Source organism: Rhagoletis pomonella, unplaced genomic scaffold, assembly GCF_013731165.1.
Source record: "Rhagoletis pomonella isolate Grant_MI unplaced genomic scaffold, Rhpom_1.0 Rhpom_scaffold_00007, whole genome shotgun sequence".
Lineage (NCBI taxonomy): Eukaryota > Metazoa > Arthropoda > Insecta > Diptera > Tephritidae > Rhagoletis > Rhagoletis pomonella.
Genome location: NW_023458561.1, coordinates 59,320,870 through 59,336,765, shown reverse-complemented (window position 1 = coordinate 59,336,765; position 15,896 = coordinate 59,320,870). Strand labels below are relative to the sequence as shown.

Genomic DNA, 15,896 nt, shown 5'->3' with positions numbered 1-15,896 from the left:
TCTTGTAGGTACTAGTAGTCGATGTATTAATTTACGTCAGTGAAAATTTGCTTTTGCTTCATAGCAAACGGTCTGCTGTGCGCTGCGCAACTGTGCCAACAGTGCTGCCCGATTTATCACTTTTCTTTTGCCTATTTGATCCATCAAACCAACCAGATTTGACTGCAAAAATTGTAAAAAATGTTGTAGATTAGCAAAAAATTAGAGACTTTCTGATCAGTACAATGATTCTTTTTGCTAATTTTTCACAAATTTTTGCAGCGACATGGACGGAGGCAATAAAAATCGAATGTAAAGTGCAATAAGATGATGCATTTTTTGTTCATGTTTAACTTAAGAAAATAAATAATTTTAAAAGCCACCAAATATGAATTAAAACACAACTCATTTTCAAGGCGCTTTTTATTTTATTTTGCTAAGGCAGTTATATTGAGTTTATTTAGTTTTGCGCTTCTTTACTACTTAATTCATAAACTCCTGTGGGGAATGGCGTTGAGAGAAACAAAAGAGAGAAGGTCAGAAATAAATTAACTATTAACATTCCAGTCCGTATACGTTCAATTGGTGAAAAACTAACAAAAAATAAATAATGCTCGCCAATAAATGTGTGTAACGAAATTAAGCATATATTTTGTTCTGTCTAAAGAACTCAAAACATACATTTCGGAAAACTTTTAAAGCTTAAAAACTAATTATTGTAAGCCTGAAATTGTAGCATGAGTTGCCAATTTTTTGGAAAATGCGAGAATTAACAAAAGTGAAAAATTTGTTTCGCGATAATGCAACAACTGCGAAAAAATATTTGACAACGCAAAACAAATTTTTCAGTTTACCTGTACTAAATGAAAATTTAAAATCTTCAGAACATGATTTTAACTGTTTTTTTTGTTAATCCTAACATGGAACTGTTTTAATTATTTTTCATTACTGTTTCATAAAAAAACAAAATTATTTACTTTTGTAAACTTTTTCAGTCATATCATCGAAGCTAGAATCTTGAATGTTTAACATCAAGCTATCGGCAGAGAGGTAGACCTTGTTCTGTGAGCTAGCGATCTAAAAAAAGAAAAACAAAGAAAATTTAAAATAAAATATCGTAAGCATTGAAAATAAGAGAACTTACAGTTCTTGCTATACTTTGAGCAGCGCGAATTTTACGCAATTTCAAGTAGGCGGGATTTTGTTTTACAGCAAGGCCCAACATTTTGGCTGCTTCAGCCTCACCCTCGGCTTGCACAATTTTCTGTTGCTTCTCTTGCTTGGCGCGCTCAACAAAGAAGACTGCGCGTTGTGCTTCCTGCTGTGCAACCTGCTTGGCTTCAACTGCAGCGGTATATTCCTTGCCGAAACTCAGTTCAGTGAGTGAAACATCATCAAGAATGATATTGAAGTCACGTGCACGCTCCACTAATTCTCGGCGGATAAGCAGCGAAACCTGCAAACGAACGATGGCATGAAACAATAACTAGTTTTCGATGTAAGCTACAGAGTAATTTACCTGCTGACGTTGTGTAATCAATTGTGAAGCATTGAATTTGGCCACCACACTTTTTAGCACTTCGTTGCAAATTGAGGGCAAGACTTTCTCATCGTAATCGACACCAAGCTGACGATGCAAGATGGGAAGACGCAAGGAATCAGGACGAGAAAGCACACGCAGAGAAATGTTGATCATCTGTAAATCCTTAGAACCAGTCGGTGATGAAATCTTACGAGGACGAGAGCGGATGTCATATACAATTGGATATTGGAACCAGGGAATGCGGAAATGTAAGCCTTCAGAGTAGATCTCATTCTGTATACCCCCAAGACGGCTGAAAATGATAGCACGATGACCACCATCCACTGAAAATTTTCATAAACATTAGCTACATACATATATACATGATCAGTAAGATCTAGAAACGCTTCTAAACGGCTTGATTTGTGGTTATGCAACCGGTTGGGCTCGCCCTCAGCCGGCTCTTGACAAAACATTAATCTAACTTCAAGGTTTAAAAATACATCTAGGAAAGTTTATATATGTTTAGACTGCAGTTCATTTAAATGGTCTGCAATTGTACCGAAACGTTATGAAATTACTTCGGCTCGTTTGCAATGCAACTGATAATGGCTACATTGAGGTTATGTCATCAACATGTTTTTATACATATTTTATATGTTCTAATTCTTTTAACTTATTAAGAAATTCATACCTGTGTATAAAGACTGATTGATAGCGTAGGCAGCGGCACCAACTGCCCCCAGCAGCTTTAATCCCACGGATAATCCTGGTGGACCACCTTTGCCGAATTTTCCAGCCAAGTCATTTAGTTTACTCTGTGCCATTGTCAGCCGCTGTTATGAGCAGAAAGGCGCAAACGATTATTTATTGTAATTTATAAGAACTTTTGTGGAATATACTTACAGTTAAATGCAATCACAATTAATTATTTTATGCAAAGAAAACCAAAAACTTGAAAAAGTCCGACTGTAAAATTTACCGCACTGAAAAAGTTTGACTATTGAACTAACCAACTCAGGGTTGCATAGGATCTGTAACCTTAACAGTGGTGTACACATGCGTTGCTTTATATCCAATAACTCCATTCAGATCACCCATAATGTATGAAATAAGAAGGTCGGCATAGAAACTAGTCCTTTCCGTCCGATCAAATATCGCGACTCTGGATTTCGTCCATTCAGAGCGCCTGCCGGTGGAGAAGTTTGTAAGAAGCGGCTTGGAACCAAGTCCTTTCCAACCGCTCAGTTGTGGCGGCTCTGGAAATTACACTCTTAGACCACATATCGTATGTGATATATTTACGGTACTGCTTGAAATCCCGTCCATTCCAACAGCATCTAGAATATGCTATCTTAGTTAAATATACATACTATTATATAGCTTAGAAGGAAACGTGTAACAGGTTAACTTATTTTAAGCATTAAATTTACCTCAACTTTTATTATATATTGCAATACATAATTCAAATGTATATACGTGAATGTATATAGGTCAAATGACTGTAATAAATAAATAAATAAAATTGTATGTTTATTTCTCGCAAGAAAGGTTTGAATATATATATATATATATATGCAAAGAACGTAAATGATCTAACAAAGGGAACAAGCGTAGTTGGCAGAAACAAAGAACGTAATGTACGTTACGTTCGTTATGTACGTATTACGTTCTTCGGTAAATTAAACTTGTTGCATGTAAAGGTATGGCAACGACGCAATCTAATTAGAACATTTAATTAGCATCTCTGCATTTTCGGAGTGTGTGTCAAGTCAATCTTTTATTTTTCGTTTTTCCAAAAGTATTGTGATGCTTCTATTGTCTTGCATTCGCGTTTGTGTAAATATTTTAGTGAATCTTACTAATATTTAGGATTATTTATCGAGAAATAATTACTTTTCGTAACAATTAAAGTAATTACTTAACATACGGATACAATGCAATCGATTGCGTCTGGTGAAGCGGAGCCAAGCAATGGCGCGGCGACAGATGTATCATTGCGTTTCTATTCATTCTTGCCATGCACACTACCGAAAAAGAGTGAGTAAAATGTTGTTTTATTATAAATTAATGTTTCAAAAGCCATGTAAACCTTTTTATTACAGCATTTACAAGCCCCAAAACAAGTGGTTATTGTACAGACAATAGTGGTGTGCTTGTGATTAACGATAGCGATGATGAGGGTTCATCGACTATATCTGCTGTTTCAGAGCCACAATTTGAGTTTCTGTGCGAAATTGATGTTGATAAGAACATCGCGCTACCTCGGCCCATAGAGCTTAAAGTAGAGTGTAAGAAGGAGCCTGAAGTAGATTTTATTGAAGTTCTGCAAGAGAATGGAAAACAAATAAATGAAAAACAACAATCAATCCACAACGCAGCTACAGCAGATTATAGTGATTGTGAGGATGAGCTATTGGCATTGTGCAAAATAGAACCAGTATGTGACCTTAACGAGGTCTTGCCAAACAATGCATCAGCAGAACATGAAAATCACTACATCTACTTCACATGTCCCCAATGTGGCGAGCGTCACGATTCACATCCACACTGGCGACGGCACATTGTGTCGGCGCATCAGCTAGGAGATCAAAAAAATTGGAATTTTAAGCGACGTCCCAACAACGAATTCGAATGCTTTAGCTGCCGTAAAGTATTTACACGTTGCACACTGAAGACATTACAGCAGCATCACTTTACACATTTGCCACACAAAGTGTACCATTGCAAGTTGTGTCCATTCGAAGAGCACAGCATGTTTTTAATGATATCGCATATTATGCTGCATAAGGAAAAAGATGCCAGTAACAGTGGAAATGCTAAAAGTAGTAATGGTGCACCCACAGCACGCGAAATTGCCCTATGGGAACATGAGAGTCGCGCCTTGATTGCATACATTTGTCCAGCTTGTGGCTTAACGTTTGATGCAGAGGATGCCTGGCAGGCGCATATAAACTTCAGGTAAGTAATAAGATGCATTTATAACGATAATTTAAAAGTCTGCAGTTACTATATTGACAACAAAAGATTTACCTTTTGAGATGTCTACTCCCACAGTTCTTTAATTTCCTAATATGGCAGTAATTTTAAGTACAAACGCCCGTTTCGATTTCTTTTTGGAAGCGGCACTTTAGTCTAACCATTTCACAATCAAAGACGTTTGGATTTCATATTTATGCTATTACAACACAGTATTAAAAATTCCCGAGTATTATATACATTGCTTATCTATAATAGTAATAATTTTATTGACGAATTTTGTACTCTTATCTCACGCACATATTTACCTTTTATTACCTCTATTACAGCCACAATTTCTTGGAGAAGACGGCCGAAAATCGCTTCGGCGATCATTTCAAATGTTCCGAATGTGCCGTAGAAATCTTCTCTCAGCATATTTCCGATCTTCAGCAGCATCTGTTCACACATTTACCTTACAAATCGTATTTGAAATGCAAAATATGCAGCTTTACAATTTCGCGCCAAAATTTTATGCTTTCCCACATACTCAACCTACATAAAGTGCATCTAAGTGCAGGAGCCGCAACAAAGAATAGCGATAATGTAATTACAGCAGACACTTCAACAACAAGCGGCATATCCCCTGCACCAGTAACAACTACAACTAAATCACCGAGAGAAGAAAGAGTATACAATAGTCGTTTATCATCTGGTAGTTTAATGGACACAAGTATGAATGCAAGTACATTGAACGCATTGCGACCAACTTCGAGAACCTTCAATGAAACAAATAATGTAAATAGTCGTAGAGTTTCCACGCCAAACACACAATTCAATAACACATATGTTCGAGATCAACTAATGATGTCAACAAAAAAAGGCTCTTTTACTTGTAGAAAGTGTACTAAACATTATATGTATAGAAAAAGCTTCAGTAAGCATATACGCTACTGCGATCCAAGCAACACAACAATTTAAGTGATACATACTTGACAACGCTAAGCGAACACATGCACCCGCGTACATATGTTTGAAATGTTTACACTGGACATAAACTCGCGCAGTAAGGAGTAATAATAACAATTTTATCTACATTCCATATTTGTTATTGTATTGGGTGAATGAAATTATTGTTGTGCACACACAAAAATCCATTTGTTTTTACACTTAGCACTATTTTGCTTGACAAGACTAACAGCCGCTTTCACCAGCGGTTTAAATGGAAATATACTTTTTATTTTCTATCGATTTCCATAAAAAATTAAAAAAATTAAAATCATTTTTCACCTAAATTGCTTTTCTGAAATTGGCTGTTAGAATTGTTAGAGAGAGCTTCGGTTGAGTTGACCCAATAATATATTTTTTAACATTTTAAGTTACATTCTGCTATTATTTTGTTTAAATAAATTAAGCGGGTCGAGTTTCTAATTATTTACTTATCACTTGCTATTTTAAGATTTTACATAATTTTTTCATCAGTGAAAAAACCATTTACCATTTTTGTTTATCTAACAATCGTAAGCCTAACTCTTTACCTAAACTGAGTTAAGTACAAAGTGAAATTTTTTTTAAAATTATAAAACAAAAATGAAATAAAACACACACAATTGAATTTATAAGTAACAAAAAAAATATACTTTATTCCTATATTACAAATATGTATAAATACTAAATAATTCGAGGATAAAATTTTACAAGTATCTAATTGTATGCATGTATTTAATTACATACATATGTGTATATGCAATTTTGTATCAAGTGTATGAATAATACGTATATGTGAATATGTATATGATTAAAATAACCTAATCTAAATCACACCGTGATAAACTTTAGAAAACTAAAGACACACTGACAAGCCCTGATAAAGGTATTATTGCATTGAGAAGCCATTAAATATTTTGTATGTACACATACATAAATATTCTGACATTATGTCACATATCATGCAAATTGCGACTCTCATTGCGTCCGAAGTTAGTATCCCGCAAGTAATGTGCTGTTTGGTCGTTGAGCAGTGACATTACAATCGGTTTGAGGCTGAGCAAAGAGGCCAATTTATATTTGAGTGTGACAGATTTTACCAAAGCCACCAGTTGCGCCAGATGCTCCTCCATAGCTGGACTGATACGATGGTGTTGCGCATAAAGTTGAAAACTACGTGTGAAATGAATATGAAGAAAAACATAATAAAAATTCAATTGGACTAGGTTTAGGTACTCGTACATACATACATAAATATATATGAATTTTCAAGGGCAAATCAGAAATAGACGAAAATAATAAAGCTCTTTCGCACAAAATTAGTCGGCCATCAAAGCTTTATTGTTCGAATTAATACATATAGTAATTTTATAAGTTCTCTAGTGATAGTATACTCCATACATACATACTATATACATATTATGTATGTACATATAGTTTTCAAAGTCAACGCCTAAATGCAACCTAACTTTGCTATGCCAGAGTACTTATAAGTAAACTTATATATACATTACTCATTTCACTGGCTAGATTGCAGATGAAGCGATTGCTATATTTTTCAGTTGATATAAATTTGTTTCAACTGAGTTCATAATTCAAGATGTTGTTTTGATAAAATAGTTTTAAAAAAAATAAAAAAAAACAATGTTTAGAAAAGTGTCTTTGTTTATCTGCATTGACACGAAAGCTTCTGTGTTCAAGCAAGAGTAAGAAGAATAATTTTAAACGTAGTCTTTATTGTTAATTTTTAACCGACTTCACAAAAAGGAGGAAGGTTATCAATTCGTCGGAATATTTTATTTTTATGTACCGCATAAATTTGGTACCACGTTAACCGATTTCTACAATTCTTTTTTTAAAGGAAAGTTATTACCTCACAGGTGGTCCCATTCTAATTTGGTTTAAATCTGATCATTGGATAATGAAGAGATTAACGGTAATCTTAAATTTTTATATGAGAATTGAAGTCGGTTTATTTTTTTTTTTTGATTACAAATTACTTGTTATTTCTGTGGTCATAAGCAATAATCGCCTAAGTCGAAAAACCTGAATTCGAGCAAAAACGTTTTAAACATTTGGAGATTGTAATGTTAACCTTATGGGAAAACCCAAATATGTTCGTACATAACTTTTTAAATAGTCTACATGGAACAGTAGTTGCAGAATACGATAGCATATATAACTCAATTCTTCCGTAAGTCGACTTAGGCGGTTATTGCTTATGACCACAGATTGATGGTTAGTGATGAGACTCTTGTAAAAAAAAAAGTTTAGGGGAAAAAACAGAGAAAGGTATCTTCATTTTAAACCAGTGTGCTTGTGTACTTTGCCTGACACTGCTTTAAACAAAACTGTAGAACTTAAAAAGCTGATAGACTTTACGCTTTTATAAAACTAAGGTATTGAATTTGAAGTTATTGGTCCTCCATTTTGTGCTGTGAGTCTTGATGTTGGGAGAGAGAGACCTATACTTTTACTTCGCTTCCGAATGGTAAATGATGTGGAGCTTTTTTATGACAAAAAAGCGCTCGCAGATTTGCCTTTGCCTGCTTATTGGCTAGCTATCTATTAAATAAAAAAAAAACTGTGTATGCTAATCAGTTTAGGAATTGATTCAAGTGGTAGTCTGTATCCTAAATAATTCCACTTTTGGGTGATCAGATCGACCCGGACTTATTTCTAGCCAAGGACTGACGACAAAGCCTTTCCAAAAATTTCTTGACGAATTTGCATGCTACTACAACAATGCCATTTTTAGCACTCAGTTTTTAAATATATTAACAATTTCATTTTAATTTCACTGCTCTGATTTCCATTTCCGTATTCAATCACATTTTCCTCTAACATAAAGTGCCACTTACCCCTTAACGGTATTGTCAATTATATTGTCGCTGACTTGAAGATATTGTAAATATTCTTGAAGATAATTCGTATGTCCAAGTATGATATATTGCGAGAGCAGCACTTCCGACCAATTTATGTCGTAGCCACAAGCACGGCTGAGTATTAGGGCCTGCGGTACACTGGAAAATAAATTATTATTATTTTTTTTTTAAGGTTATAGAGCAAAAAGTGAATGTTTAAACCGTGCGACAGTAAATTTTATACGGCAAAAATCATTACTCTCGCGAAACAAGGGGCCAAATAGAGTAAAACTGCGCTTTTAGTTTTTCTCTCTGACGTCAGAATTTTTTTTAAAGGACTTTCCAATTTCAAAGATATTAATACAATAAATCATTTAAAAATCTAGTACAATGTAGAATAACAACATGCGTATCAAACGAGAAACAAAATTCTTTGAAATGGAAAATAATAGATTTTTTTTTTTAGAGCACAAGGACGAATAAGTATTGATAACATCCTTTTAAAATTTTATCCTTGGACATCCTTGAAATTTTGCAATATTGATTTTTGAAAAAGTTTCATGTTAACGGCATCAAAAATTAAAACTTAATCAAAATATCTAGAAAATTTTCTGGAACGCAGTTTTACGGATCATCAAATTTTACTAAAATAATGTGCAAATTCGATTGGCGTTGAGATTCTTTATAATCTTCCTGCTTCCATATAAAAAAATTTCGTATAATGTCTCACTCCTATTATTTTGTTGAGCACTGTGCATTAACTGTGAAACAATTTTTTCCTTATTTTCTTTTAAATACATAATTATGTAATATTTTAAGCTTTGTAATTGTTAGCACAAAATTAAGAAGTTTAAAAAATCTTAAAAAAGACAACGATTTTGAAACAATACAAAATTGAACGAAAACCTGTACGAAAATGTATCGAGAAAAATGTGGTGTAACCATCTATTTATCAATAGAGTACTTTTCCAATAAACGTTTTAGATTTAGATGCTCGTATTTAACCTTTTTTTATTTATTGAAGCGGCTCTGGGTCACAGAGAATAAGAGCGAGCGAAAAACAGAGGGCTCTAATTAACCTACCCAAAATGAAAAGATTAACAATCTCTTTGAAAAGCAAAACAAGTTGGAGAAAGTAGACGAAATTGGAGAACAAACATTGCCCTTTTGTGGGCTACACAGCTGCAAAACAAGCAACTTGGGTGAAAGGAGCCTACCATCGATTACTACTATGGTTAGCGATTTTTCACTCCTAAGCATTTTTATTAAATAACTGACAGGTCTTTCTTATTAGATATAAAAATTAGATCGTTCTTGCTTCACAATAAAGACCTTAAGAAATGTGTTCGTGATTATGATAAAGCTACATATATATATGTATCTCAATAAAACTTGCTGTAAAGGAGAGAATACCTATTTTGAAAAAAAAAAACAAAAAAAAAACGTTCTCATGCTTTTCCTCTCACCTCAGCTCCGCATTGATGAGTTCACGAAATTCGTCTCGCGTCTGTACGTTCACCACACAAACGCATAGATGCGGCTCCGGTGCATTACGATCTAGAGCCTTGTTGGCCAAATCAATCTGCATGGCCATCATTTCCGCCAACGATGCGACACGTTGTGCCAGCAGCAGTTTATTGTCAAGCAAATAATTTTCGGTGGCATGCGTGTAAAACTCCATTGCCTGCTGTAGCAGTGTGAGCAAATCCGGTGTGCAACGAAGTTTGGGAATGAACGTCTTCGTTGGATTTGCAGACGTCAAATTGGCCATGGACAATTTTTCAGGTAGCTGTGCGCTACCCACCGCCGACAGATTAAGCACCTTTGCTAGCACTGCTTGTGCATCTTGCTCCCACATTTCGGCCAGCTCCTGATACATAAGAAAATGCAACGCCGTCAGCTTCAAATATTCACGCCCGTTGTTTGGACAATATTCGCGCAAATATGTGATTATGGCTTGTCGTAGCCCTATCGTTTTTTCTTCATCGAATTGTCCCAGTAGTGATTCAAATTGTTCATTCTTCAGCAGCGAATCAAAGCAGTAGAACATTTCGCGATAGCGTCCTATGCCGCTGAGCATGCGCACAATTAGCGACCAAGATTTGGCCTGCGTTAGCACGGCATTTAGTGCTTTGGCGCGATTCAACACATTTGCTATGCCCTCCATGGAGCATTCCTGTACGTAACATTGATGTGCCTTGATCAGTAACTCTACATATATGATGTTTTGCTTCTTGTGTGACAACACCTGCGCCGGTGGCAGCTTTGGACCACCTCCGGTCGAGGCGGTAGTAATCGGTGGAATGGAAGCGTTTATTTGGGATCCGCTATTAGTTGGTAGCCCATAACGACGTATGATTTCGGCAAGGCGCTCAAAGACCGTATTATGCTCGTAGGGTTTATTGTCTTGAAATTTACGATATGCTTTGAGTGCGTCACAGTATTCCAGTAAGCAATTGCCTAGCTTAGTTGTGTTGGGCACCAACTCAAGGAAAAGATGTAGATCACGATCAATGTTGTAGCCCCAAACGGGCGCATTCTTGATAGCGTTCTTAGATTGCTGATCGGCGGTGAAAATGTAGAAGCGCGGACGTACAATGGCGGTGGTCAATTCTGAGGCCAGTAGCTCTGCGATCTGCGGGAGAATTAAAGTTCGACCGATTAGAGATAAGAAAATATTTATATTTCCTGAAACAAGTCAAAGGAAGAGTCCATAATTTGTAGTGAGTAGGTTAAAATTCGACTATTTGCATAAAAAAGGTCTACCTACTTCTTGCGGTGTCATATGCAATGATGTGAGTATGTCGCTCACAACCAGCAATCGGTGCAGGCAACTCTCCTCCGCGACACTTTGCAGCAATACGGTTGTATCTTTAGTGCGCAGCACATCCAGGTACTCTTTGTCCAAATACATTGCGGCGCGATAGGCCATCACAATGCGACGCCCAATAGTTACACCATAAGTAAGCTTTGAGGCTATGCCTTGTATGGTCTCCAAGGTTTCACGCTTTTCCTTAGAGGGTATCTCCTCGAATTCGAAGGTGGAGCTACTGTCCGACATGTCGCTGCTTATTTTCGTTGATGAATATTTTCCTAACGAAAACGTTTACCTTTGTATTGCAATATTTATTTGAAATTTCGAGTTTACCTTCTCTTGTCAGCAGTCCACTATCCAGTGTACGTTTATTGAATTTCGCAAAAGAGCTTATCTCTATGTCGCGTAACATTTGCCGTTCCTCTGAAGACATGCTGAAAATTGTTGTCACTCCCTCCGCAAGCGCCATGCAAAAGACCACAAATCGTAGATCAATTGGTCGGCATTCGAAAAGCTCCTGCAAACGCAGCGACTCTACAATATCGCCTTTGTCCAGCAGCAAGTTGAGCAAAGATTCCAGTCGCGTTTCCATTTGCTTGGTTAAAGGTTGCTTTATACTCACATTGAGATCTTCAATACCGGCGAGTTCCTTCAATTCCAAGAAGGACTTATATAATACACCACGTTCATTCAACATGATCTGTTCGTAGTATTCAGAATGGTATACATCCATTTCAGTCGCTGTATCATCGTCCAGCTGCAAGTAGCAAATAATCATTTCATATTCAATTTGATCCCGGTCGAAAGACTCATTCGGAAATAGATGATGCTGTTTTATAACATTAAGTGCGCGTTTCAATAGTTGATATTTGCGAGCGCAGGGCTTCAAAAGCCGGCCAGCCGCATAAAGATAAAAGTTCACAAGCAGTTCCGGTGGCAGTGAATGTTCCGCTATCTCATCTTCGTAAAGCTGGAATGTGGCAACAGAATATGGCTCTTCGCCATCTCTTGTCTCAGCTTCCTCGAGCTTGCTGACCCATTTGGCATATACAATATCACTGATGGGCTGTTGCAATAGCGTTGCCAAGCGCACAGCCAAATCATATTCGCGCTTCTCGCGTAAAACTTCCAAAAGTTGCGTGTACATACGATTGTTGTGCAGTGCAAGTTGCTCAAAATCGATGGGATAACTTTCGGCCCAACCGGGACTTGTCTGAAGTGCTTCGAATACGGCATGCAGCAGACAAAAGTCCATCAAGCCACTCATGTCGCCCATATCGGAGCGACACATGCAGCTAATGAACTTCTGCTGATCCAACGTCGAGTCAAAGTTGTGTTGTAAATGCACGAGAAGAAGGCGTATGCTGTGCTGCATGAGCTCATCGCGTGGCAGTGTTGCACAAAAAGGCATCTCCAACGAATCGTTACTCCAAGCTAGCAGAAAGAGGCGTAGGGAATGCACATCTTCGTCATCAAAGCACCGCTTGTGTTGAGTGCGTTGCAGAAAACGGCATAAATGCGTGCAGGCATTGTCCTATATCACAAAGATTAAGCGGATATGTTAACCTTGCAATATAACAGGCAGGAAAAATTACCTTAAAGAAGATTCGGACGCTTCGTAGCAACAGTATTGTATCCCCTTGACGCACCGCAGTCTCCACCAGCAGCCAAGTCACTTTTCGTATATCAAGTGTAGCAAGTTTCAGCACTACGGTCCATTGATTAGTAGCAACAGCCAACCATACAAGCCACTGCCAATCGATGTTGGCCGGATTTACAGTGGCAGCTAGCACAGCCAAAACTGGCAGTCGATATTTCACGCAATTTCTGAGCAAGTTCCATGAGGTTGCGTGCACATGCTGATCTTGCATTAGTTCAAGGAACTTTGCTGCACTGTTAATGCGCTCCTCGTTAAGGGCGCTACTGCTGAGTAGTACAATTGCAAAAATGTCCAAACGTCCGCAAGCATCAGGTAGGAAGTGCAGGCGCTGTTGGCTGGGCGCAGTCCGGAATAGTGCATTATTTGGATCGTTGCAAGCCGAACTAAGCGATGAGTTAATAGTTTCGACCGAGGTTGTTGTAGGCTATTATAAAAACGTCCTCAGGGTTATAACATATATATTTTTAAATTCGGAAAAATACTCACATTTGCCTCGCCCTTACGTACGGGTTTCTTATGCTGACGCGAAAAGCTTGCATGACGCTTTGTTTGCGGTGGCAACTCACACAAAAATGCACGCAGCATATGTTCGCCCATAAGGCGAGTTTCAAAATGCTCGAGCAACAGTTGAAGCTGTGTCAGCGGCACCTCGAAGTATTGCAGCAGCACCAGCAACCGCCACCAATCATCGTCCCGAGCATAATACTGCAAAATCTTCATAGGCCATTGACGTTGGCCACTGCAGGCAACTAGGCGCATTAGCGCATGATAATCAGTTAAAGGAAAAGCAGTCGGCTCTTTCACAACGCTTTGAAGGAGTAGGGTTTCTATGCGTGCCAATAATCGCGAGTAACCTTTGGCGGGTGACTCAGCTCTCGTCGGGTACAACTCCTCCTCATTTTCTTCCAACAAGCGACACAATTTTAAGTAATTACGCAAATATTGCGAATCGTAGCCAAGCATTTCGATGAAGGCAACACAGTGTACCACCAGTTCAGAGTTATTGGCATATTGCAACGCCATTTCGGTAACAGTTTCGCATGCACTAAAGAGATGCCCCCGGGTCAGTTGGCCATACTGCTGCAAGTGATCCATGACAAGATAGTAGACCGCATAGCAGCTACGTTGTTGTTTCAAATAGTGAAGAAAATTTAGTTTATACTTTCGAGCATATTTCGCACACAACTTTTCATTGGAGAAGGATGCTATGCTGTCTGTTTGAAACTCTTTTGGTATTTCTTTTAAGTCAATGTGCTTGAATTTTCGCAGAAAGTCATAGGGTGTAGGCATGCTTTGGTTGTGTCCGTTACTGCAATTATTTGTTATACAAGATATGTTCGCATCACTGTTGTGAATAGGATTTCTGATAGGAAATGACTTTAAATATGGAATGTTTTGCAAAGCTGTTGTGGGCAAATAGCATTTCAAAGTTGCAACACTAGGTTCATTACTGAGAAAATCAAACAGTGTGACCAGTGGTTGCGAGCTATTGAAATCTACGCCTTGTTGTTCTAGATACACTTTGGTCGCTTGGAAAACCTAGTTTTGGTTAAACATTAATATTTTGCAACAGGTTGAAAATATTTAGATTTGCTTCAAACTTACTTTTTCAAAACCTTCCAGCTCATTTAGTTTATTTTCTTTAATTGCTACCAAAAATTTTAGTAGCGCCTCATCGTCTGGGAATTCTGGAAGCATTTCCTCAAGCTCGCGCACCTTAACAAAGTCTCGCAACATCAACATATGCAGCCCTCGATTAAGCAAAAAATGTCCGCTTGGAAGCTTTTCTAACAACTCCTGATTGCGCTCCAAACTTTCAGTTGTGCAGAGACGGCGCACTATTAATGCAACATCGTCTCTTTCATCGGCAAAGAAGTGCCCTGCAGCTGCAAAGCAGTTACGCAATGTTTCGTTTGGATTTTCTATTGTTTTTAGCGCGTATTCATACATTTCAGTTTCAAGTGTCCACTCGCAAAATAGTACTTCTAATTCAGTGTATTCCGGCTGTGGGGACTGGCCGCATAGAGTACACCAACGTACTAAATGCATTAGTTCAGCCGTTTCAACTAAATGACTCCACATATTAAATTTATTCAAACGACCTAATAGAAGTGGATTCCGATTCATGAAGTACAACTCCGCCAGCAAACTGTGTAGATATGACTCATTACAATGCACTAGTGTCTCGATGTTAACACGGCGTAGTTGCACTTTGCACTTAGCCAATAGTTCCGGACACTTTTGCAGCTGCTGCAGCAAATCCCAATAAAATTGCAACTCTTCCATATCACTCTCGTAATTCTGAGGATCTTTCTTTTGCAGATGATCCATTACAAGTTCACGTAGTTCTTCATCAACGCATTCGCAGGCGAACTGATAGTAGAAGCATTTAACGTCCCGTTTCACATTCAATAGCACCATTTCTGCTTTGCACACTAGTCGCTCAGTAAGCAGCCGGAGCACATAAGTTTGCACTACATCTTGAAAGAAGAGTTGGTACTCCGTTAGGGGCAGTTTTCGTTTGCGTGCCCAATACTCAATACAGAGATCAATGTTTTCACCTTTGGTGGCCACTTCTTTAATAAGCGCCACTTCACTAATACCAGTCCAAGATTTGAAGAGTTTATCGCGTTTAACCGTGGCACTCATGTTGTCGCCGAAAATGCTGTGTTGTTCAGGATAATCACTCGTCGGTCAACGCCAGTAAAATAGAATATTACATTTTCATTCACCCGCTGGAAGTGGTTTTCTTTGTTTGATGGGTTCAACGATTCTCTGGTTGAATTTTTCCGCTACGTATGCATGTAAATTCAAAGTTCTTATGCTGATAAACATCTAATGCTGTTTGTCTGCTTATTTTCCTCCAGTTTCCAACACCACTCGCTTTAATTAAATAACAAGAGCACTGAAATCGTAGACAAATGATGAAATGCAAAAATAGTTGTTATCAGCAATGCACCAAAATTTTAGCGCTGCTTGTATCGATAAAACGACGCCGTTGGATTGAGTGGTGGAGAGTTATTGCATCAAAATTACATGAAAATAAAGCTGAGTTGTAACAAACAAAGCAAAGATTAAATAAAAATCACTAGATAAACGAAATTGTTGTAG

General features: G+C 37.7%; 3 protein-coding genes across 3 annotated transcripts; 1 reads left to right on the top strand and 2 right to left on the bottom strand.

The window, feature by feature from the left end:
* Window positions 1-2,518, bottom strand: LOC118743195 (prohibitin-2; the record flags this gene model as incomplete). Its single annotated transcript, XM_036475743.1, is given in 6 exon segments — window positions 1-162; window positions 957-1,056; window positions 1,124-1,435; window positions 1,499-1,845; window positions 2,196-2,337; window positions 2,408-2,518. Coding segments are annotated over 5 exon segments (996 nt in total). The 5' UTR covers window positions 2,329-2,337; window positions 2,408-2,518.
* Window positions 2,519-3,260: 742 nt separating this feature from the next.
* Window positions 3,261-6,085, top strand: LOC118743194 (zinc finger protein 710-like). The gene is made up of 3 exons (XM_036475742.1): window positions 3,261-3,541; window positions 3,607-4,462; window positions 4,810-6,085. The coding sequence occupies exons 1-3, from the start codon at window positions 3,439-3,441 to the stop codon at window positions 5,438-5,440; spliced, it is 1,590 nt and encodes a 529-aa protein (XP_036331635.1). The 5' UTR covers window positions 3,261-3,438; the 3' UTR covers window positions 5,441-6,085.
* A 48-nt stretch (window positions 6,086-6,133) lies between these two features.
* LOC118743193 lies at window positions 6,134-15,683 on the bottom strand. The gene is made up of 8 exons (XM_036475741.1): window positions 14,391-15,683; window positions 13,272-14,324; window positions 12,721-13,209; window positions 11,459-12,659; window positions 11,081-11,403; window positions 9,777-10,945; window positions 8,308-8,469; window positions 6,134-6,619 (listed from the first exon to the last, which is right to left on the bottom strand). Exons 1-8 carry the CDS (start codon window positions 15,432-15,434, stop codon window positions 6,400-6,402), a joined length of 5,661 nt encoding a protein of 1,886 aa, XP_036331634.1. The 5' UTR covers window positions 15,435-15,683; the 3' UTR covers window positions 6,134-6,399.
* Window positions 15,684-15,896: the final 213 nt, after the last annotated feature.